This window comes from Rhinopithecus bieti, unplaced genomic scaffold (genome assembly GCF_001698545.2).
Source record: "Rhinopithecus bieti isolate Rb0 unplaced genomic scaffold, ASM169854v2 scaffold_28016, whole genome shotgun sequence".
Taxonomy (NCBI): Eukaryota; Metazoa; Chordata; class Mammalia; order Primates; family Cercopithecidae; genus Rhinopithecus; species Rhinopithecus bieti.
Window position 1 is genome coordinate 2,095,163 of NW_016813202.1, and position 23,984 is coordinate 2,119,146.

The 23,984-nt window shown below is 38.7% G+C and overlaps 1 protein-coding gene across 1 annotated transcript in view; it reads right to left on the reverse strand.

Annotated features, from left to right (window-relative positions):
* The window catches only part of KMO (kynurenine 3-monooxygenase), a 53,886-nt gene extending 31,092 nt beyond the window's left edge, over positions 1-22,794 (reverse strand). The window contains exons 1-4 of the mRNA XM_017847771.1: positions 22,431-22,794; positions 5,183-5,252; positions 3,084-3,181; positions 1,815-1,904 (exon numbers count right to left, since the gene is read on the reverse strand). Of these exons, the coding sequence (XP_017703260.1) occupies positions 1,815-1,904; positions 3,084-3,181; positions 5,183-5,252; positions 22,431-22,484 (312 nt within the window). The 5' untranslated portion in view covers positions 22,485-22,794. The remainder of the gene's footprint in view (positions 1-1,814; positions 1,905-3,083; positions 3,182-5,182; positions 5,253-22,430) is intronic.
* Between the last annotated feature and the right edge of the window lie 1,190 nt (positions 22,795-23,984).

Genomic DNA, 23,984 nt, shown 5'->3' on the forward strand with positions numbered 1-23,984 from the left:
TTTTTTTTGTTGTTGTTGTTGTTCTTGTTGAAACAGAGTCTTGCTCTGTCGCCCAGGCTGGAGTGCAGTGGCGCCATCTCGGCTCATTGCAAGCTCCGCCTCCCGCCTCCCAGGTTCACGCCATTCTCCTGCCTCCGCCTCCCGAGTAGCTGGGACTACAGGCGCCCGCCCCTACGCCTGGCTAATTTTTTGTATTTTTAGTAGAGACGGGGTTTCACCATATTAGCCAGACGGTCTCGATCGTCCGACCTTATGATCCGCCCGCCTCGGCCTCCCAAAGTGCTGGGATTACAGGCGTGAGCCACCGCGCCCGGTCACGCCTATAATCTTAACACTTTGCAAGGCCAAGAGAAGGTGGGCTCCCCGGGGATGTGAAGAAATCCCAGAGTCATGGGAATGGCTTTGTGCTCCCGCAGGCTGTGGAACTGACCAGGTAAAGCAATTTTATGCAGTTCTTAAAGGGCAAGGAGGCCGCCATATTTGACCGAGATATAAAAGTGACGGTAAAGAAAAACTGAAGTATGTGGGGTCCCTGTAAATTTTGCATAAACTCAGTTCTTAAGAATTGAGAAGTAGCAGGAATGATGCGGGAGGGGCCGTTTCCTCCTTGTAATGCATTGAAGGCCACAAAATGGGAACTCACACGCACACGTTCACTCTCTTGGGGAATGTATGCACGCAGTCTCTCTCGCTCACACACACACACACTCACACACACAGACACGGTGGTGGGGGTGATGGTGTCAAGTCCAAGTCCCTCTCCTCATTTAGCTTTTCTGATATCTGAACCGTATCTTATCTATGGATACATTACTGGTTCAGTCTCTGAAGCGGGGACTGCTATGGTGACTTGGCCTTCCTCTGGACATTCCTTGTTAATACAAGTGAACAGTGAGACGATTACGTTGATTTCACTCTCAACTCAGTGAAACAAACACCCAGAAGATGGTTAGAATTGTAGAACCTCTGCCTCCACCCCAGTCCTAATGAGTCAGACTGCATTTTAACAGGATCCCGGGTGAGTTTGAGAAGCACGGGTCCACTTTCAATGAGAGCTCTGCTGAGGGTCAGAGACTTCGAAGAATATGAATCTCACTCAGACTCTGCACTTCATAGAAGGAGGCATAGCTGGATAAAATAAAGCAAGTTGGAGTTTTCTCTTGTCGATGGATGTTTGGTGCATTCATTATCTCTCAAGAACAGAATCAGAAGGTCTAATTAGATGAAATACATATTTCCCCCTGTTCTGTGTGTTACTGTGTGAAAGATAAGGAAAGCACACAGCAGGATAATGAGTCTCCTTTCATAAACTCTCCATCTTTATCTGGCCTCTGTTGTTTCAGAAATCATGTAGTACTGAAGGCATTTCTGGATCATTCTGTATATTCTATTATAAGCCCAATTTTGAGCAAGACGGTGAGTTAGGGAAGGGTAACAACATCATGAAAGCTTCTAGATTGTTCTTGTACATTATGCTTGACAACAAATAACATAGTCATCTTCTCCATCTAATTGAAAAGGAGAAAAGAGGGAAAGGGTGTCCTAGGTAGCAGGGCAGCACAAAGGCAAGAAACGGCACAATAAGAACAGTAACAGCTAATTCTTTTTTAATGTTTATTCTGGTCTGGGGCTTGTTTTGAGTATTTCCTCTGAATAAACTTGCTAACTAGTATCTGTATTCCTGGGGTCTAGACTAAGCCAAGCAATGTAAGAGATAGGACTGGAGAGAGAGGGGCCATCAAGCAAGACGCAAGTTCCAGACGTTGACTTCCTTATAATCAGTGCACAAACAATGATCTCCGGGGTAAACCTACCTGAGACTTTGTCCCATAGGGAACTGCAGACTTTTTTCCTGAAAGAGAGTGGATCATTCTTGCTCTCATGGGAATACCTTGGGATACAATCTGAAATGAAACCAGAAATATTGAGTTCAATGACAGTAACATGGCATTATGCGAGAAAGATAGAAGTTGATTTTTAAATGTAATTTCAAGTATTCTCCAAGACATTTTAAAAATTGTGAAAGACCATAGAAGCCCAACGTGGTAGAAACTCCTTCAATGAAAATGGTGATCATGAAGCTTTTAGTTTTTTTTTTAATCTTAGATCTTAGAACTGGCTTAAAATTTATCTGATCTAAATCAAATATCACAGATTGAGGAAAGTGATTTGTTGTTACAGAGGTTAAGTGATTTTCTCATCATGACAAAAAGGGAGATTATAAGGAGTAAAACCCAGGGCTCCTAACATTCAATGCAAAGTATTTTCTTACACATGGCTGCTGCTATCTGGGAGAAAATAATAGGAATGCAAATAACACTCATATTTACTTGTACTATCAGCTCAAAGACACATTGTCACTGAAAGTAGTATCAAGAAAAATACATATATCATGTCTGTTTATATTACCAAGTTACACGTAGACAGTGAAAAGTTCTACAACATTAAGCTCATATGATGAAAATCTGCTATAGGCCCACCATTCTTTATCCAAACCCATGGGGCTTCATGGTTTCAGAATTCAGAATTTTTCAATTTTAGAAAGTAGTGTAGTACCCATATGCTGGATATCACATAAACCCATCCCATAATCAAACACAAAATTTCTGTAGCAAAACATATTTATGCTAAATGAGATTTTTAAAAGACTACAAAGAGTCTCATGTCAGGTCAGGTTTTGCTACTCAATGAGTGATGAGAAGCTTTCTATTTTCAGAGTTTTTTGGAGTGTAAAATTGTAGATAAGAGATTATGGGCCTGCGCAATTGGAAAAAAAAGGAATTTGGCTCCTCTTATCCTGGATGCCATCTTGACTCTCACTTTCTACAGGCAGTGATGCACCATCCTGTTGAGAACCCAGTATCGGAAGCAATCATCCGGTTGCAGGGGCCCCCTCGGGTGCCTCGAGTGTCCAATGTTCACCCTCTTGCCAAATTTCAAATATTAAAAGCTTTAGTAGAATGGGTTTTCATGCAGAGATTCTTGGTATTAAATGGTACTTTTTAAGCCAGGATGAAATCAAATCCACGCAATTGTTGGAAAATACCAGGTATTATCTTCTATAAGAAAGATACATTAAGTACCTGATCTTCCAGGCCAACAGCTTTCAAGGCTTGTCGTCCTCTATGAGAAAGGGCTAAGTTAATGCTTCTTCCACGTGTGAAGTCAGCCACTCGGGGATCTGAGACATTGGAAGCAGACTCCATGTTACACATTCTTTATATCCTAGTCCAGGATAAGCAAAATTACTGCACCTGAACAATTGGTTCATTCAGAACCAAATTAAAGACCTTCTTAATTCTTCTAAAGAAAATGCTAATAGCAGTAAATTTATATTAAATTAAATTTAGATAGTTGGTTTTTTTTTATAGTTTAATGTATTTTAATAGCAAACTTACAGGAACAGCACAGAAGACAGACGTTAAAAACATGTACTTGCATGTAGGACAACTCAGTTAGAAAAGTGTAGTGAATGGATGGAATCTACTGTATGATGAACACAAAAGAATGCTACCCCCAAACACATTTAGTTGCCAGTCAATAAGAAACATTTACTTGTTTCAAAAAAAATCCCAAATGGGTGGCATTGTCCAGAAAAAATTTAACAGCGTTTACTTTATAATTATTGATAGAAGTTGAACCGGCTGAACACTTGTTCACCGTGAACACATTTTTCTAACCTTGCTTTAATGGCCTTTACGCTCTGCAATTTATATTAAAAATTCCACACACAAAGTGAAAATGGAAACAACTGCCACATAAATCTGATTCTGTCCCTATTTTCCACCTCGCAATCATCATACTTAGGTCACCTTTTGAACGCCCCATGGAAAAACAAGTATCTAACGTTCAGAAACTAACCAATAAGCAGGAAGAGAGAATTTTTTTTTTTTTTTTTTTTTTTTTTTTGAGAATGACATGCTTCCCCCATCATAGGCGTGGGGAGGACGCGCGCGGCGCGCCGGCCGGGCGGGGGGGGGGGGCGGGCATTCTTAAGGCACGTTCTCCACGTATGCGGCGTGCTAGCTGGATGTCTTTTGCATAGTCGTTACATCGTTTGCATGGATGAGCACACAGGGTTTGGTGTCTTCAAAAAGGCGGCAACCAGATAGGCCTCACTTGGCCTCCCTGGGGGCAACAGCATCCGATAGCTGCGCTCTGGAAGCGCCCGCGCGTCTTGCTTTTAAAGTCCTCGAGCAATTTTCTCGCAGCGCAGACGCTGGAAGGCGGAAGTTTCGCGATCAGAACGTTCGCCTGGACTTCTGATAACGTCTAATTTCCACGGAGCGGGGCCACAGTAGGCGCAGGCCTGTAGCGATGAGGTTTCTTCAAACCCCTCCAGTAGAGGGGCGGCACTCTTGCGAGCGCCCTTTTGTAGGGCCAGTTGCTTCCCTGGGTGCTTTCCCCAACGCGTCGAGTTTGGCGGGGGCAGCTCTGCCTTGTAGCGCAGCCATGGTGCAGAGACCTCGTCTACTTACGCGCGCTTTTTCGGCTGGAAGCTCGGCGAGGCGAGAGGGTGTTTTTTTTTTTTTTTTTTTTTTTTTTTTTAACTTTTCTAAAACATTGTTTTATTAAAGAAACTTTTAAGTTCAGAAAATCTAAAGAAAAATAAGTCAAAGAATTAGAACCACATCCTGCAATTAATTCTTTCTCTCCCTTCCTTCCTTCCCGCCTTCCATTCTTTTTCTTTCTCTCTCTTTCTTTCCTTCTTTCTTTCTTTTTCTTTCTTTCTTTCTTTCCTTCTTTCTTTTTCTTTCTCTTTCTTTCTTTCCTTCTCTCTCTTTTCTTTCCTTTCTTTCTTTCTTTCTTCCTTCCTTCCTTCCTTCCTTCCTTCCTTCCTTCCTTCCTTCCTTCCTTTCTTCTTTCCTTTCTTTCCTTTCTTTCCCTCCCTTCTTTCCTTCCTTCCTTCCTTCCTTCCTTCCTTCCTTCCTTCAGCCAGGCTGGAGCGCAGTAGCGCAATCTTGCCTTATTGCAACCTCCGCCTCCTGGGTTCAAGCAATCCTCCTACCACACACCACCACACCAAGCTAACTGTTGTATTTTTTGTAGAGATGGAGTTTTGCCATGTTGCCCAGGCTGGTCTCAAACTCCTGGCCTCAAGCGATCCACCTGCCCTGGCCTCCCAAAGTGCCGGGAGCCACGATGCCAAGCCTTCATCCTGCATTTTTCACCATGGACGTACCTTCCCTAGCTTCATATACATCAATCTGGAAATTCCTCTTTGCAAGAAAGCATGCTTGTAATGAGCCAACCTAGAAATTAACAACAACAACAAAAAATTAAATACTCATCTGATTCCACAAATATAGGGAATTTTTAGCAGCAAAATGAAGCATCATGTGTAGCTATATTTTACTAGCTTCACATCATGTGTGGTCATATTTCACTAGCCTCATTTATCACATTGATTTACTCAATTTCTGCGGAAAAGTATCAGTAGCAAACATAGCAATATTTACTCAAGATGAAGGAATACAATTTTAGAAGTCTTTTTTTTTTTTTACTTTTTTATAGTGAGGTAATTTTCAAACAGAAAGAACATAAAACATATATAGCTTACAGAATAATTAGAAAGCAATTCTTTATAACCTTACATCCATTATAAGCACTACTCTGGTCAAAAAGTAGAATAGCGTCATTCCTCCAAAACTCCCCCCACCTCCTCCCCAGTTATAGTCCCCTTCCTCTCACAAAGAGGTAAACATTATTCTGACTTTCATGATAACCCATTCTTGCTTTTTTATATTTTAGCCTTTAGGTGTACATATTTCTAAGCAATATACTTTAATTTTACCCATTAAAATTTTGTTAAGTTTTTTTTTTAGAGATGGGGTCTCACTATACTGCCCAGGCTGGTCTCAAACTCGTGGGCTCAAGTGATTCTCCCACCTTGGCCTCTCAAAGTGCTAGAATTATAGGCATGAGCCACTGTGCCCAGCCATTTACCCATTTTTTAACCATATAGTTAGAATTACCGTGTGTGTGTGTGTGTGTGTGTGTGTGTATGTGTGTGTGTGTGTGTTGTTTGTTTTTGCATCTTGCTTCTTTAAGGCAACATTATGGGATTCATTTACATGATTACATGTAAACTTAAGGTCATCCTTTTTTTATTACTGTGTGATTCTTCATTACCTGAAAGATCACAGATTATCCATTCTACTGTCAAAGGACATTTCAGTTGTTTCTGGTCTGGGAATATGTTAACAATGCTTCAAAGAACATTTTTTTGTGTGCAGGAATTCTGGTACATATATGATGATATGTTTTTCGAGGGTTCTATGCATGGAAATGGAATATCTGGTCAAAAGTTTACGTGCCTTTACTTTTATGATGCCAAACTGTTTCAAAATTTGTTCATAATGTGTTTTCCCACCAGCAGCTTCTCAGAATTTATCTTTGCCAGCACTTGATGTTCTCAAACTTTTCATTATTGTAGAGTGGGAGGGTGCGACCTGGTAAGTTGGAGAGGAAGGTAGTTTTAATTTGCATATGCTTAATTACTAAAGAAGTTGAGCACTTTTGTTTTGTTTTGTTTTGTTTTGTTTTGTTTTGAGACAGAGTTTCACTCTGTCACCGAGGCTGGAGTGCAGTGAGCACTTTTTCATATATTGATTGGCTGTTTGGATCTCTTCTTTTACCAAGCGTCTGTTTAGGTCTTTTGCCCATTTTCTACTGGGTTGCCTATCTTTTTTCTTTTCTTTCTTTTTCTTTTTTCTTTTCTTTTTTTAGTTGTACGTAGAGTCTGAATATAGAGTCTTTGTCATTTTAAACATGAAAATATCTTCTTCCATTCTGTGCCTTGCTTCTTAAATGCTATAGTCTATTTTGAGGATGAGTAGCTGTTTATTTTAATGTAACCATATTCATCCATCTTTTATTTTATTATTAATGCAATTACAATTGTCATTTTATTTTTAATGCAATTACAAATGTCTTGTTCAAGAGATCTTTGCCTATTCTGAGATCATAAAGAATTTTTTCTGATCTATTGTCTTCTTAAAGCTTTATAATGTTGTCTTCCCAGTAGCTTTATATAGGTTGTGGTAGTTTACTACCTCATCACTAGCAACTTGTATTTGGTAAAGTCATCTGTATATAATTATCATACTTGAATTTTCAACAGTAATCAATACCGTTAACTAGACCTTCTGGAAACACTAACCTTCTCTCGTTTTCTGGTTTTCTTCATACATTTCTGGCCAGTCCCACTTTTCCTCTTTCACCATTGCAAAGACAGACAAATATTGGAGTTTCTCAAATCTCCATCCAAGTCTGTCTTCTCCATCCATGATGATATGAAAATGTATATCTCCTATCCAGATCTGGTTTTCGAGCTCATGCATACAAATATTTAAGTGATGTAGCTTCTGGTATGTCTCAAAGCACCTCAAAATCAACAGATCCGAATTGAGACTTGCGATCATCCCCTCCCATCTCATCAATTCTCTCCACATATTCCCTATGTAAGTGAATGATATGCCATCCATCCAGTTGCACAAACTAGAAAGCTGGAAGTCACCATCTCTCCTTGATACTCTATTCCCAGTTCTGCCAATTTTACCTAAAATGTTTTCCATCTACTCATCTCTTTTCATTTTCACCTTTCTGCCTCTAGTTATTGGAATCATTATGCTTGACTAATATCAAATTTTCTGTGTATTCTACCAGCATTCATCTTGTCTCTTTCCAATTTATTTTCCACAAGCAGTCATTTAGGGTGATGGTGTAATAGGTCATTTGAACTAATACCTCTACTGAGAGGAAAAGGAGATGCAGAGAGATGAACCTGGCATTTGGAGCCATGCCTATAGGCATGTACGAATGCAAGAGAGGCTGAGGACTTCAGTAGAATTTTTGACAGACTCATGAAACTAGAAGTACAATATTTGGTGTCTGGGACACTCCCACACCGCTTGCTCAGGAGGGCAGGTTCTGATAAACCCCTTAGGTTTTAGATCAGGACCCTAAACAGGTACATCCCAGGAGAAGGACAAACTGGAAGGAAACCAGTGGTCCAAGGGCTTGTCTGGAAATCATCTCTAGTCCTGATCAGATTGCATTAATTTTTGATTGCTGGTAATCACAGCCACCCAGAGGAAACAAACATAAATCCTCTCTGGAAAAAAAATGACATCACCATAGGCCTCTGATTTTCCCCATGTTTTAAAATATACAAATCTGATCATGTCACCCTTCTGCCCCAGCCTTGCTATCTTTCTTTTAGCCATTGTATTCACCATGCTGCCCCTCACTGAGGGGTTTAGCATGTATTATATCCATGGCCAGAAATGTTATCTTTCCTCTTTACATAGTAAACTTCCATTCATCCTCCAGGTCTCCACTCAGTTGCACTCCCTAAAAAAGACTTCCTGGGCCACCCTACCTCAAATCTTGCAACTGTGAGTTCTCACAGTGCTTTGAACTTTATCTTTGGGGTAAATTGCATCCTTCCAACTTCATATATTCAAGTCCTAACCCCCAGTACCGTAAGAATGTGGCATTATTTGGAGACAGGATCCTAATATAGGTAATCAAGTTAAGATGATATCATTAGGGTGGGCCTTAGTCCAATATGACTTGTGTCTTTATAAAAAGGGGAATCAGACATGCATTGAGGAAAGATGATGTGAAGAGACACAGAGAGAAGACTTCCATCTACAAGCCATGGAGAGGGACCTGGAACAGGTCTTTCTGTCATAGCTCTCGGAAGGAACCAACCCTGCCGACACCTTGATTTTGGACTTCTAGCACCAGAACTGTGAGACAATACATTTCTGTTTCTTGAGCTACCCGGTTTGTGGTAATTCATTTTGGCAAGCCTAGCAAACTAATACAAAGAGCTTACCACAATGGAAAATTTACATCTTTAGAGTGCTTCTATAATCAATATCTGTCTATCCTTCTAAGCTAGCAACAGATTTTGCTCACCATTTTATTCCTAGCATCTACCACTGTGTTTGTAACATAGTAAGTGCTTTATATATATTTGTTCAGTGTATAAATAATGGTAGAGATTACATTTTTAAGTAAAGTTTGTAACCAAGTGAAGCCAAAATTTATTGAGCGCCTACTAAATATAACTTAATCTGCTAAATTTTAGGGAGTCAAAGGTTACCAGGATAAGTCCTTGTGCCCAATAAACACCCTATTTAGTAAAAAGAGACAAACATATGAATGTTTCAATGCTTAATGAACCATGTTTGAGTATGGAGGCCCACTTCTTACATTAAAAATTTGCAGATTCTTTTATATTATTTGAATTTCTGACATGGATTATTTAAAATATATAATAAATTTCGTCACAAATCATCTACATATACTTTAAAATAATTATGTGTTTAAGTCACGTAATTTTATCCTACTTACTCAAAATTTTGTATGCATGTTATTTCACAGACCCCTTACAAAATAATTCTGGGCTCACAGGTAAAATCAATGTAAAGAACAAAAGAATAAGTGAGGTCCTAGAAAACACACATGAAAAAGATTAATTTTGCCTTGACGAATGTGGCAAATTGTATTTTTCAAAGATGGTCATGATGATATCCCTTATCCTACATGCTCTTCTCCAGTGTGATCTTGATACTCCTTCATCAAGACATGGGGTTTATTTCTACAATCTCTTAAATCTAGAAGGGCCTGTGATTGCTTTGACCAAAACAAATGCAGTAGAAATTACCCCTAAGTTATTTTCAAGCATAGTCCTTAACTGGTCCAGAAGTTTCTGCTTCTTTCTTTTAGGGAGTCAATTATCACAAAAGACAACAGGGTCAGGAGAGTTGGAATGAAGACACAGGAGGTTCATTTATTAGATTGGTGCAAAAGGAATCGCGGTTTTTACCATTAACCACAATTACTTTTGCATCAGCCTAATAGAAATGAGTCTCTCTTACTGAGAAAACAGGTAGGGAGGAAGGCAAGTAGGATGCTAAAGCCACAATCTAAACATCAACTGATCAGTGAAAATCTAATGTAGGGAAATGGCCTAAAAGAAAAGAGACTGAGATTCAGAAGCAAGAAATCCATTCATCCATCTCCTAAAAATTCAACCACAGTAAAGGAGCTACAATATATAATGCTGCAAACAAAGCTCTCAGTGACCATGTTGAAAAAGGATCAGCTCCAAGCCAATGATGGGCCAATGGTCTGGTTGCATGGGTTTGTTATGTTCCTTTTCTTTGATGAAAATTGATTCCAGGATCTCAGAAAAGGCGGGATGACCAGGGTGGAGATTCTGCCTCAATCATTCTAAGGTTGGCAGATGCCAATTCATACCTTTCCAACACTTATGTGTTTGCCAGTTGAACATGTATTAATGGTTTTTATGGGAGAATAAGGGATCTCGGGTAGTGTGGGCACAATAAGATTAAATCTAACTTAGGCTCATGAAAATATTAAGTGCTAGAGAGGGTGAGGCCTAATGGGATCTCTTACACATGGCTTGTAATTATCTTTTCAAGTTGAATATTCACATATTGAACAAACCAGCAATTCCTCTTAAAGGCATATACACAAGAGAAACTTTTGCTGTATGTATATCAGGTGACATGTGCCAGGCTCTTCAGTGTAGTGCCTTTCATAGGTAAAATAGACAAGTAAAAAAGCTGGGAATAGCCCAAATGACTATCAGAGAGGAATGAATGAACACATTATGACATATTCACACAATGAAATATGAAAAGCTGTGAATAGCCCAAATGACTATCAGAGAGGAATGGATGAACACATTATGGCATATCCACACAATGAAATATGATATGAATATATTAGCAATACTATATGTGAAAAAATAAGTCTCAGATGATTTTATACTGCATGATACAAAATAAAAACAATCAGGACTAAACTATAGATATATGCAAATATATAATTTTTGAAACACATAGCTAGTATTTATATGCACATGTATATATGAGATAAATATGTAAATAATATATGATAAAATGATATATAAAAATGCAAAGGAGTGATAAATAAGAGTTGGCATAATGCTTCTAATGGGTGGGGGAGAAGTACAGAGTTGATGAAGTCATTAGCAATCTACCACTTCTTGTGTTGAGTAGCAGATTCATGACTGCTTATTATTATTATTATTAATAAACAGACAAAGAAGTAAAAGTGTTTTCTCCAAGACCCGTCATAATAGTGTGTAATGAAATAAAGCTTATATGAATATGATCCCAATTCTGTGTAACTGAAGTTCAAATAAATTTAAAGAAAAAATACATTGGTAGATGTTATGTCAGTTCAGCCGGAAGAGGTAGTAATGTGTGTGGCTAACAATATAACTTTCAGACTGTAATTTTCTTTCCCCTCTCACTTTCTGTAAAAAGTGCTTAATTGGGAATAACTATCAGTGCCACCTTGAGTTGTTATGCTGGCAGGAAGGACTAAGACATAAATATATAAGTGGAAAGGACATGTGGTGTGTAAAGTGTGCTAAGCCCACCACAAACTCTTGGTTAAGGCACAGCTGGGTTCCTGAACATAAATAGTCAAGGAGGATGGAACATGAGAGAAGAAATTGGACAGAGTTAGACAGCTGGGAGAAATAAAACAGATTTTTTGATTCTGATTCTGAGGGTAAAACCTTAATAGAGACAGGACAGTTTCCAGTAAGGACACGAACAATTATGAAAATTTTCTGTGTTTGTTTTGAAACACTAAACGTTCACAAGAGTGAGATGTTTGCTCACAAAATAATTTTGCAAATTAAACATTTTATGAATAACCAGTCTGGTCTGTTTGTGTGTACAAGACTCTGAGGACATTCCTTGGTTACACAATTACGGATTTACCCAGTCTGTCATTCTCTTGCTTCTCCACTTTCTTCTTTTGTCTCTTCATACTTCCTTATTTACAGGTCGTGTGCTTTTGACCCCATCTCGGTTCATTATAGGGATGCCTAACCTACCACTTAAAAATACTATTTGAATATTTCCTTTCTGTAAATGGTAAGGTATGCTTCTCCTGTCTTCCGTTGCTTAGGTTTTCTGTCAGTTCCCATGTGACCCCTGTAGCAGCAATTGTTCAAGTAGCCGGTGATCATGAGAAAACGGTAAACCATTTAAATTGATAAATGTTGACCCTTGAATCTTACATTGAACTGATATGCAACAACAACAAATAAAACAAGAAGGGGAAATAGGATTATAAAAATTCCATACATTTTATGTCTTTTCATATCAAGTGTTTGAAATTAATCTGATAGTGCAATATTAAACATGTGTCAACTACTTTGGACTTGATGAAGCATATAACACCTTCCCTAATCCTTAAGAATCATGAATGTTTCTGAGTTTTCTGTCTATCCAACTTTTAAAAAACTTGTTAATAGTTTTTGAAATCCATATTTGGTCATGAAACTATAGTTTGCTGTCTCAAGAATTTGATCTTTGGTTATATCAATGCAATGAGAAGAATCAGACTGTTTACTTACAATGCAATAAGCACATCAAAGTGTCTTCATACTTTGTTAGTAACTATTACATCTTCCAGAAGTGCATATGTTATGCCAAATATTGTTTTATTATTTTATCCTTACCCTGAGTTCTCTAATCTGTGTCATCTGGAATTGATCTCTAAAGCCCAGCAGTGGTCTTGATTTTCCCTCTTATGAGAAGGTGAATGACTCACAGTCCATGAATGCTCTTAAGAAAATTTATGACTTACTCTAGTCTTGATTTTTGTCCTGAACTCCATCTGTGACTACTGAACCTGTCTATAAGCATCTTCCTCTCAACATAGCTAAAATTTGACTTATTCCCATTCTTCAACCCTCTCTTTCTCCTTCTTCTGTATTCTGTATTCCATAAACTTTCTTCCTCCTTATATATTTCATATCTTAGAGAATAGCAATTGCACTCACTAATTCACCCAACCAGGATAGCTCGGTGAATATTTAACACCCCTCTCTACCTACTAGTATACATGAAATTAGGCAATATGTCCTACTGATTGTTCCTCTTCAGTCTCTTTCACAACAGATCTGCCACCCACAGCTCTGTCCTTACGTGGGTCCCTCATTAGCTTTTACCAGGCTACTGCAACAGTTTTGTAATAACCCTCTTTCGCCAGTCTCTATGCATTCAGTCTGCACTCTGCACTAGAACTAGTCATCTTTTTTTTTTCCTTTTTAGACACGGTCTTGTTCTGTCACCCAGGCAGGCATACAAGGCTGGGATCATAGTTTACTGCAACCTTGAAGTCCTGGGCTCAAGTGGTCTCCTGCCTTGGTCTCCCAAATAGCTGTGATTACAGGTGTGCTGCTATGCCTGGCTAATTTTTTAAATTTTTGTAGAGACAGGATCTTGCTATGTTGCCAAGGTTGGTCTCAAAACCCTGGGCTCATGTGATCCTTCTGCCTCAGCCTCCCAAAGTGCTGGTATTATAGACATGAGCCATCATGCCCAATCACTAATTATCTTCTTCTTCTTCTTTTTTTTTTTTTTTTTTTTTTTTTTGAGACAAAGTCTTGGCTCTGTCACTCAGCTGGAGTGCAGTGCGTGATCTCATGCTCACTGCAAGCTCTGCCTCCTGTGGTTCACGCCATTTCTCGCTGCCTCAGCTCCCGAAAGTAGCTGGGAACTTAGGCACCACCACCTACGTCCCCGGCTAATTTTTTTGTATATTTTTTTGTGGGGTAGTAAGATGGTTTCCACCCGTGTTAGCCACGGATGGTCCTCGATCTCCGCTGACCTCCATTAATCTGCCCACCCTGGCCTCACAAAGTGCGATTACAGGCGTGAGCCACCGCGCCCGACCTCACTAATTATCTTCTAAATCAGACATTGAATGATGTATTTTTGTCTTACTGTTGTTTATTAGCTCCTCATCTTTTCAGGATAAAATTCCAAATTTTCAACATGACATAATAGATTCTTACATGTGATCCCTACCTCTTTCTCCAGTTCATGATGCACTATTCTCATGCACCATCTGTAATAGGCATACTAAATTTACTATATGTTTTCTGAATATGCCATGCACTTTTATTCTTCCATGCCTTTGAATACTATCCTTCAGTTTTTGGAAAATGTCTACCTTCCCTTTAAGACTCATATCCTCAGTGTAGTTTTTCCTGATACCTCTACTCCTCCAAAAGACTTGTTTGCCTTTTCTTCTGTAATTGTATACATACGTGTGTGTATATATATATACACATATATATGTATAGATTTGTTTTAATGTCTCAAATACCTTGAATTATTTATTTATAGTCTTGTCTGACTTCACCAGGCAGTAAATTCCCAGAGAGGAATAATATTTATATGGCTTGTGTTTTGTCTATCTTTTTATCTCTGATACAAACCACAAATTCTAATGAATTAGAAAATACAGGTAAATGTGAAGAAAAGAGTAATTTCTCACAATTTTACCACCAGTGGCAACCAATATTAACATATTCTATGTATGTAAAATACATGACATTTCTTTTCAAAATGGTAACAGGTTGTATATTTTCTTTCATAATTTCTTTCAAAAAATAAAAAGTGTACTCTAAATACGTTTCCATGTCAAAAGATGTCTGAAGAAAAAGTATTTAATACTTGCCTTACATTTTATTGTATGCTTATATTTGGATATTCAAGTTATTTTAATTCTTTAGCATTATAAATGATTGTATGATGCATACACGTTTCTTTTGATAAAATCTCACTAATGAAATGGCCCACCAAAGGGCAATTTTGAATAAAAGGGATTGAAACACTGGCAAATCCTGAGCTCCAACACCCTCTTTCTCTCTGCCCCGTCAGCTCCTGGGCCTTGTTACTAGTGGGGGAATGGAGTAAGGATAACAGGGGAATGAGAAAACAAAGAGGTAAAGAAGAGAGTCTGAAGTGAGCTGGGGAGAGAATACTGATGGTCTAGAGTGTAGGAGGAGCCTGCTCAATCTTCTTTTGTCTTGCTTTTGGAATAACTGCAAAGCACATGAAAAAGTTTCAGATTGAGTGGGGCAAGATTATTTCAGAAGGTTTTGTTGTGAATTTTGAATACACTCCAGATTTGGTGTTTTTGAGAGCCCACATTAGTTTCTATTTCCTTTTAATTTCTCATTGGCTGAAGGACAATTGTTTCTCTGAATGCAATGTCATGCTTAGGTCAACTTCAAGGGTGAGATAGCTATTGCCGCTTTCTGCAAATCCCTGCCCCCGACCTTTTTTTGTTTGTTTGTTTGTTTGTTTGAGACAGAGTCTTGCTCTGTCACCCAGGCTGGAGTGCAGTGGCATGATCTGGGCTCACTGCAACCTCCACCTCCCAGGTTCACGTGATTCTCCTGTCTCAGCCTCCTGAGTAGCTGAGAATACAGGCACATGCCGCCACACCTGGCTTATTTTTTGTGTGTTTTGGTAGAAACAAGGTTTCACTGTGTTGCCCAAGCTGGTCTTGAACTCCTGAGCTCAGGTGATCTACCCGCCTAGGCCTCCCAAAGTGCTAGGATTACAGGCATGAGCCATCATGCCTGGCCAAATCCTCCATATTTTTAAGACTACAGATGTGTATATTTTCAAGTTCTTTTCCAGGAAAAAAATACCAGCTGTAGATTACTATCAACAGTGTATGAGGGTGCTGTTTTTTGTTTTTTCTTTGAGTGGACAGATAGAGGACTAGATAAATGCCTGAGTGAATATGGACAGAAGGGAAATAATCTAAGAGTATTTGGGAGGAGGATGGGCCAAGTGAGAAGGAATGAAAGACACACTCTTTGTAGGTACTTAACAAAGTTTGGAGCTATCTAAAGTTGATGGTTCCATTCCAGATAACTTCTCACCAGATAGCAAATGAAGGAATCTCTGAGGGATGAATTCCCTGAGGGGAGAGTGGGATTTATAACGCACAGCCCCAAAGAAATCCATTCCACCTCTGTTTTAAGAAGGTGCTAGATATGGGGCACTAATGAGAGTTTTTCATATTTAAGAAGGCTCAGAGCCTATGAAATAGAAAACTGAAACCCAGGGCTAACATGGTGAGGCCCACCAAACTTAGCCTGCCTTGCTTGCTTTTTACTACTTACTTCTAGTTGATCTCAAAGCCCATATAGCTAAAAGTCATGTAGCCAAACAATATACATCTAATCTGTCACTAGCTTCCTTATGGACAACATCTCTGGCATGTATGTCACTATGGTAATGGTTGCTTAAAGGTTTTTTTGGTTTTTTGTTTTTTGTTTTCAGGAACTAGGCTGGCAGCTCTTATCCAGTTTAAACTACTTGAGAGAGGCCACCAACCCTCTTTCTACCTCCGCCATTGACTCCTGGACCTTATTACCATGGAGTAAGGCTAATAGGAGAATGAGAAAGCAGATAGAAGAAGGAAAGAAGACAGTTGCAGGCCCTTCAACTGGGCCTGCACAAATGCCCAAGAAGTGACTTTCTGATACCAGAAGGCCAAAAACTTCAAGAGCATGCTAATGTCACCATTTTCTGAACACGTGTCCTATGAAGAGTTGTGAACCTCGATTATGCGTGCTCAGACCACCTATTACTTCATTTTCCCCACTGCTAATCACCTTTCCCCACACCTTAAACCACCCCGCTTCTTTACCCCATAAATATCTCTAAGCCCTATCTTCGGAGAGGTGGATTTGAAAGCTGTTCTTCCATCTCCTTGCTGGGCTGTCCTGTGAATAAAATCTTCTCTTTACTGCAAAACTTGTTGATACAGTTTGGCTGTGTCCCCACCCAAATCTCATCTTGAATTGTAGCTCCCATAATCCCCATGTGTTGTGGGAGGGACCCAGCGGGAGGTAATTGAATCATGGGATGGGGTCTTTCCCATGCTGTTCTCATGACAGTGAATGAGTCTCATGAAATCTGATGATTTTATAAAAGGGAGCTCCCCTGCACACCCTCTCTTGCCTGCCACCATGTAAGACATGCCTTTTGCCTTTCGCCATGATTGTGAGGCCTCCCCAGTCACATGGAATTGTGAGTCCATTAAACCTCTTTTTTTTTTTAAATAAATTGCCCAGTCTCAGATAGGTCTTTATCAGCAGCATGAAAACGGACTAATACACTTGTTATCTCAGTAACTGACTTACTGCATGCTGGCAGAACAAGCCTGGTTTGGTATCAAAACAAAAGTAGAGTGAATAGAGCTTAGTTTATTTTCATATTGATAAAATAACGACAATAAAGGTTAACAGTAATTAGGTCTTTTTCATGGTGTAGCTCATTAATATTTGCAAAAAATAAAAAGTATGCACTTGAATCAAATTCTGTGTAGACCTCAACCCAGGATTATAAGCCATTTGATGGTTCATCTGTGCTAAGGATGTTTACTTCGGGGAAAGTGAAAATTCTGGGTGACATTTGATTTCTGCTTTTAGAAAGTAGTAGGTTGAGAACAAAGCTAGAGATCTGTGAGCGAGAAAGTGTGAAAAAGAAGCAGTAGAATCTTAGCATTAAAAGACTAGCAATCTAGTTTTAGCCCAAGAGGAAGAAACTAAGACCCATAGGGTAAGATTTCCTGAGCTTCCAGCTGGTTGCAAACTCTGCTATTCCAAGTCTCCTCACTGAATAACACTGTTTCCATCCCATGAAGCTGAGTGAAAAGTAAGGGGTGAGGTGGGAAAATCCTGAGAACAGAACAGAAACACCATTTGGGGACAGTTTAGCATCAAGACCATTTTGAGCCCTATAAATCCACAACAAGATTTAACATCTATAGCTGTGAGACATAAACTCTCACAGAGTCAAGGTCAAAGTGCCTCAAAGGCAATTTCGTCAGCAGAGTCCACTGACTTGACTTGAATTCCAGGGGGCAGGGCACAATTGTCAACAATAAGTCAAAACATGTACAAATCTCATCACCCTCTAAATACTACTAAATGGACAACTTTGCTGGGTCAAACATAGGGAGAGTAGATCACGAAACCCTCTACAGTGGGGTTTCTTTTATGCAGAAAGGAACAGAAGAAATATTTGAATGATATCCTAAAATACATCTCCAAAATATATGCTAGAATAGTCGACATACATTGCAACAGCAGGAGGCAGCTGAGACTGGAATGCTTAATAGTACTCTTAGCCAAGGCTCTTGGCTTCAGTCAAAAAATGAGGTCTTAGTAGCTTTAGCTGTCACTGAAATGGTGCTTTTTTGCTCTGATCACTTTCATCATACCTGTAAACACTGAAAATAGTTATCAAAAGCAGTATTTTCTGACTCTCAAGGACTGAATTCAGACATGGATTAAGGTCACCTGTTTAGATTACACGGCCTTTGTTTACTTCTCTGGCTTGTCTACTTCTCTCCCACTTCATAAAGAAAAGAAAACATATCACTCTAACATGAAGTAAGGCAATTTATATGGCAGTTTTTTTGTAACGTAGGTTTTTCCTGAACTGATGTGCTAGAATTGAAAAGCTACACCTGTAGAACTCCTTCCAGCCTGCAAAATTGAGATTATTTTCCAAATCCTTTTTAAGTTACTCTCTGAAAGGACTACATTCCTTATGCCATAATTGTGTTTAAAAAAAAAAACATTAAAAAATTTCCCATAACTTCTAAAAGAGTGATTCTCCACTTTGTTCTGAAATCGAACTCATGCACAGAAAATATTTTAGTGTGGTTCACATTGTAAGGCACTGGGAAACCTTTATAAAGGTAGCAGGAGCCAAAGATAAAATAATCTTTAGATCTACAAAGTAAAAAGCTTCTATGGGGAATAAACTATGCATAACAAAATTGTAACAGAAGGCAGCATTTGATAATGGCAAACAAAGCCCTGTAGGCATTTAAAGAAAGGAGAGGTCTTCACAGGTTGATCCTCCTGCAGTTACCTTCTGGAACTAGCAGGAGGTAATCCCATTGGCTGGAGAAGGGATAGGGGAGTTGTAATTCACACAAGGAGGAAAATATCGGTCAATACAGTGGTTTTTCTAAATATTTAGGTCAATGTTCTTGAAATGCTATTTTAATGTCTTTTCCCACTCTTTTTTCAATATTTAAACTTTACCTGGTTTATGATTATGGTTTAGTTTCTTTTCTTTTCTTTTTTTTTTTTTTAGACGGAGTCTGGCTCTGTCGCCCAGGCTGGAGTGCAGTGGCCGGATCTCAGCTCACTGCAAGCTCCGCCTCCCGGGTTCACGCCATTCTCCTGCCTCAGCCTCCCGAGTAGCTGGGACTACAGGCGCCCGCCTCGTCGCCCGGCTAGTCTTTTGTATTCTTTAGTAGAGATGGGGTTTCATCGTATTAGCCAGGATGGTCTCGATCTCCTGACCTTGTGATCCGCCCGTCTCGGCCTCCCAAAGTGCTGGGATTACAGGCTTGAGCCACCGCGCCCGGCCGGTTTAGTTTCTTTTACCTTTTGTTTCTCAGGAGGAGTTTCTTTACTGATTTGTTGATCTCTTTGACTGAACGTGTCTTCAAAGAAAGGAAATCAACTGGATTAACCCAAGATCAGATGATCACTACATCAGAGCAAGAACAACTTCTCAGGGTGACTTTTCACTAGGCAAGGTTACTAGACATGGTAAGCTACCACTGATAAGAATTGAGGAAAGTTCACTATATTTTTTTGGATGTCTAAGTAAAGATTCTCAACTTTTACTTTTTTTTCTAGGGGCCAGGGGAGAGCCTTTAATGTGTTAGACAGTATAAGGTACTGGGATATGGTTTATGGAAAGGAGGAGATGGGAAAGGAGGGTAAAAAAAAAAAAAAAAAAACAGAAGAAGATGGGCAAAAATGTAATCTTGTCCTCTATGCAAAGACATTAACCTTCTTGAATTGCTCTATTTAGTCAATACTTTTAAAAATAATTTTCTCAATATTCAAACATGCATCTGTTATTATTTTTTCACCTTTGTATCAAGTTTTCTCATTCCTCTCATTTATTCGTCCACCCAATACATAATGTTAGGCATAACTCCAGCCTCTGGAATACATTGGTCAATAAGAGTTTATATCCTAGTTGGAGTAGATATTTAAGAAACAGGTTAAAAAAAAAAAAAAAAAAAAAAACCCAAAGGGGGTATTTTCTGATACTGGTAGATAAGATTAAAAAATAAAAAGGGAAAGGGGTGAAGCCAGAAAGCAAGATAGGCTCAGTTCAGACAGGACTTTCGGTAAAGAGTTTGGGTTTTTTTATTTGTAATGGGAGATCATTGGAAGATTTTAAGCAGGGCGTGATAATGATCAGACTCAGGTTTTAAAAGGGTGTTTCTGGCTGTGCTGTGTAGTACAGACTATAAGGGAATAGGAGTTAAAGCTGGGAGACTAATTTGGAGGTTGTTGCAAGAATATGGATGGGAGATGATAATGGCTTGGGTCAGGATGGTTGTAATGGCTAGAATTTAAATGTATTTTGGATATAGAGCCTCAAGGCTTACTGATGGAGTGAAAGAAGAATAAGCGTTTGCATAAAATGGAAAAAGAAATTAAACATGATGCCTAAGCATGGACCTGAGCAATGGGATGGATAGAATTCTTTTGCAGAGGAATTTTAGTTGCTTCCTAATACACAAGTAGTAATTTTTGTCTCCTATTTTCCAGCATATGTATGACATGGTTACATGATGATGATCTCATGTTATTCAGGGAGAAATCCATGGATGACACCCACATTTTATGCCCCCCAAAACCATATATCCAATCACATATGTGTTATCTCTCCCTTGGATTTCTAAGAGACAATTTTTAAAATGAGATATCACTGCTGCCACCTTAGTCTAAGTCTTGAACTAAAGTAACAGCCTCCTAACTGGTCTATCTTGTCTTCTTAAAATTTTCCTAGTCATTCTCCACATAATGGTCCAAGGGACCTTCTAAAATCACAACTTAATTTCCTGCCTAAAATCCTCCAATAGCTTCCCATTGTAATTTGAACAAAATCTGATCTTGCCTGGACCTCTAAGATCCTACTAGATCTGGCTCTGTCAGCTTCTCTGGCCTCATCAGCTACTCTTCTCTGGCCTCATTAGGTTCCTGCCTTTCTTTCTGCTCCTTGAACATGGGCAGCTCATTATTGCCCGAGGGTTTCTCTTCCGGCTGTTCCCTCTGCCTGAAATGTTCTTTCTCAAGATCTTCACATGGTTAGTCCTATCTGATCATTTAGGTCTCCGGTCCCTGCTGAATATGTCCCTTCAGCAGAGCAGCTGTCCCTTACCACATTCTAAACAGGTACTCCCAAAGCCACTCTCTACAGCATTAGTCTGTTTTCATTTCTTTCATAGTGCTTCACTTTAACTGAAATTATCTTGTTTGTTTTCTTCTTCCTTGTCTTTTTCTTCTCTGGAATTCTCACCCTTGCATCCCTACTACCTAAAACAATGTTGGCACTTAGTAAGTAATAAGATTTTGTTGAACACATTAATTCTTATTTTGTGCAACATTTTGATAGGAGAGAATTGGACACAAGCCTAGTATGAAGCAGTGACAACACATGTCCCAACCAGTGACCGACACATCATGTGATAGCATTTCTAAATGAAAATTTAGAATCATAAATGTTCAAAGAACTTTCTAGCACTTTGGGGAAAAGACACTAAGGAAGGCAGAACAAAAAACAGTTAGCATATACTATATAAATACACGTGTGGCATAAAAGATACCATCTATATTCAGCCTAGAACAGTGTTACACCTTCAATAAATTTTTTGTTGAGTGGATACATGAATGAATGAATTAAAAGTCTCCAAATGATTTGACCAAAGGTGATAGGGAAATGATTTAACCTTGACTAATTGGGATGTCTGTATTCTGAAACAGAAATTCTGCTGAGAGGGGAAAAAGCAAAGTTAAATCGAAGCAGACCCACGTTGAACAGAACTACCTTTGGACCATAACTATGAAAGCAGAGAGTGACCTCTCCTTCTGTCTTGCTAGGTGCGGGGCAAGTCCCAGCACCTTTATGTCACTTGCTCAGTGAAAGGTAAACACCACACTCCACTGCCGTAGGTGCTCCACTGGAAGAGTCAAGTAAGTCAGGCGACCACATAAATCTTATTTCCAATTATTCATATAACTAGTGAACATTCAACATGATACTTTGACGTTAGCTTCATGTTTCTTGACCCTTTTATTCTCATTAGACAGCATTAACTGAGTTATTAAACAAAGTGGGACAAATGTTTTTATTAAAATGAATATTAAGACTAATTCCTGTTCCTAAAAACATAGTCAATTTGGGGATAAAATCAAATTCAATTTGCATTATTTTGCTTTTAACAAATCCTTAACCAAAATGATGAGGGAAAACAGAAACCTTTATATTTAATGGCTATAAAATACCTTTCCTGAAAAGAACAGATTAAAACCCATACTATATTAAATCTATGAAAATAAAAAAATTTTAAAAGCTGTATTTAAATATCAGATAAGTTTTCACAAGACAATTAACAATTTGTGGAAGTGACGAATAATAACAATTACGAGTAATAATAGTTAACATAATACCACCACCAACAATAATCCATGTGAAAATTCTTACCAAGCCACCACCAATGACAGCTACTTTTTTCCTTTGAATGACAGATGAGTCCATAACTGCTGAAGTATTTTTCACAATTATTGTTGCTTCTGTCACTGAGGGACACTGATTTGTGTCTCTCCTACACACTGATTTCTCTCAGTTTTTATACCACCCAAAGCCCAGTGCATTTATGAGCCAGCGGCAATGTTTAGTCAGGGCTAATTTCCCTTGACAGTATTAACCCATTAGTTGGCCAAAGTACAATCAGCTCAGCTCTAAGAAAAAATAAATTCATTACAATAACCAAATTTTAAAAAAAGCCATCCAATTGGAGACGCTCTATTTTTTCTATCTTCTGTGTAAGACCCGGAAATTTTTAAGCAGTCTTATGGCTTTTCTTCTTCTTTTTCTACAGCATATATTCTTAGTTTCATTTTCATTCATGATTTACCATGCATGGAACCTTTCTCATCTGAAGTCCAAAAACATCTCATCCCTCCCTTAGAGAGTAAGATGACATGGTTTTATAATTCATCTGTGGATCATTTTTGTGATTAAGACCAATCAAGAATTTCATCTAAAGGGTCCTCACGGATTGTTTTAATACGCTCTACCAGGGAAAAGTTTTGCAAGGTCTTCATATTCTCCTGATCAACATTTTGAATTGTGTAACTGACCATACTTCCCCTTTTTTTTTTTCTAGCCCAGATGCTAGAAAATTTAGAATCTAATTTTAGAATCAAAAATTTAGAATCTAATTACCACTAGGGGAGATGACTGACACAATGCTTCTGTAAACTCTTTCCTGACTTCATAGTATCTATTCACTGTTTTGTCTTTTTCACTCCATTTTATACTTTTGTGCATGATTTGCGAATTGCCATTGTTTTCTGGAACATGATGCGGTGTAAAGTAAAATAAGAACATAAATGAAGTTGTTTCTTCACTTCCTGTTAATCACATAAAGAATTCAGAACGTTTTTTCCCCTTGTTAGAACTAGAGCTAAATGGTATTCAATAGTGACCCCTTGTGGATAAGCATGATTAGGTATTTGTTTTATTTTGAATAGGTAATACATTAACATGGTATGAAATTAAAAAGACACAAAAGAGTACACAGTGAACAGTAATCCTGCTAACCTTGACCCTTGGCCACCTATTCCTCCTGCCCAAAGACAAGAACTGTTTTGGTGTGTGGGTTACCATAATCTTCTACAGGTTGATTATGTCTTTCTTGTTCTTTCCTTGTTTCCTATCTTCTCCCTCTCTCTCTCTCCTTTTTTCTCTCTCTTTCTCTCACTCTCTCCCTCATTCCCTTCCTTCCTTTCCTTTTAAACATTCATTGTAAAACTTTTTCCACACCATATGTCTCACTGTACAACATATAGCTTCAGAATTCTTCAATATCAATATGTAAAGAACTGTATCATTGTCAAAAAATATTTTTAAAATTATGAACTATCACACAAACGAACGGTATAATAAGTCACTGTAAAGCAAGCATCCATGTAACTACCATTTAGGTGCAGAGAGAGAACATTGCCAGGATCCCAGAAGTCTACATGCCCCTTG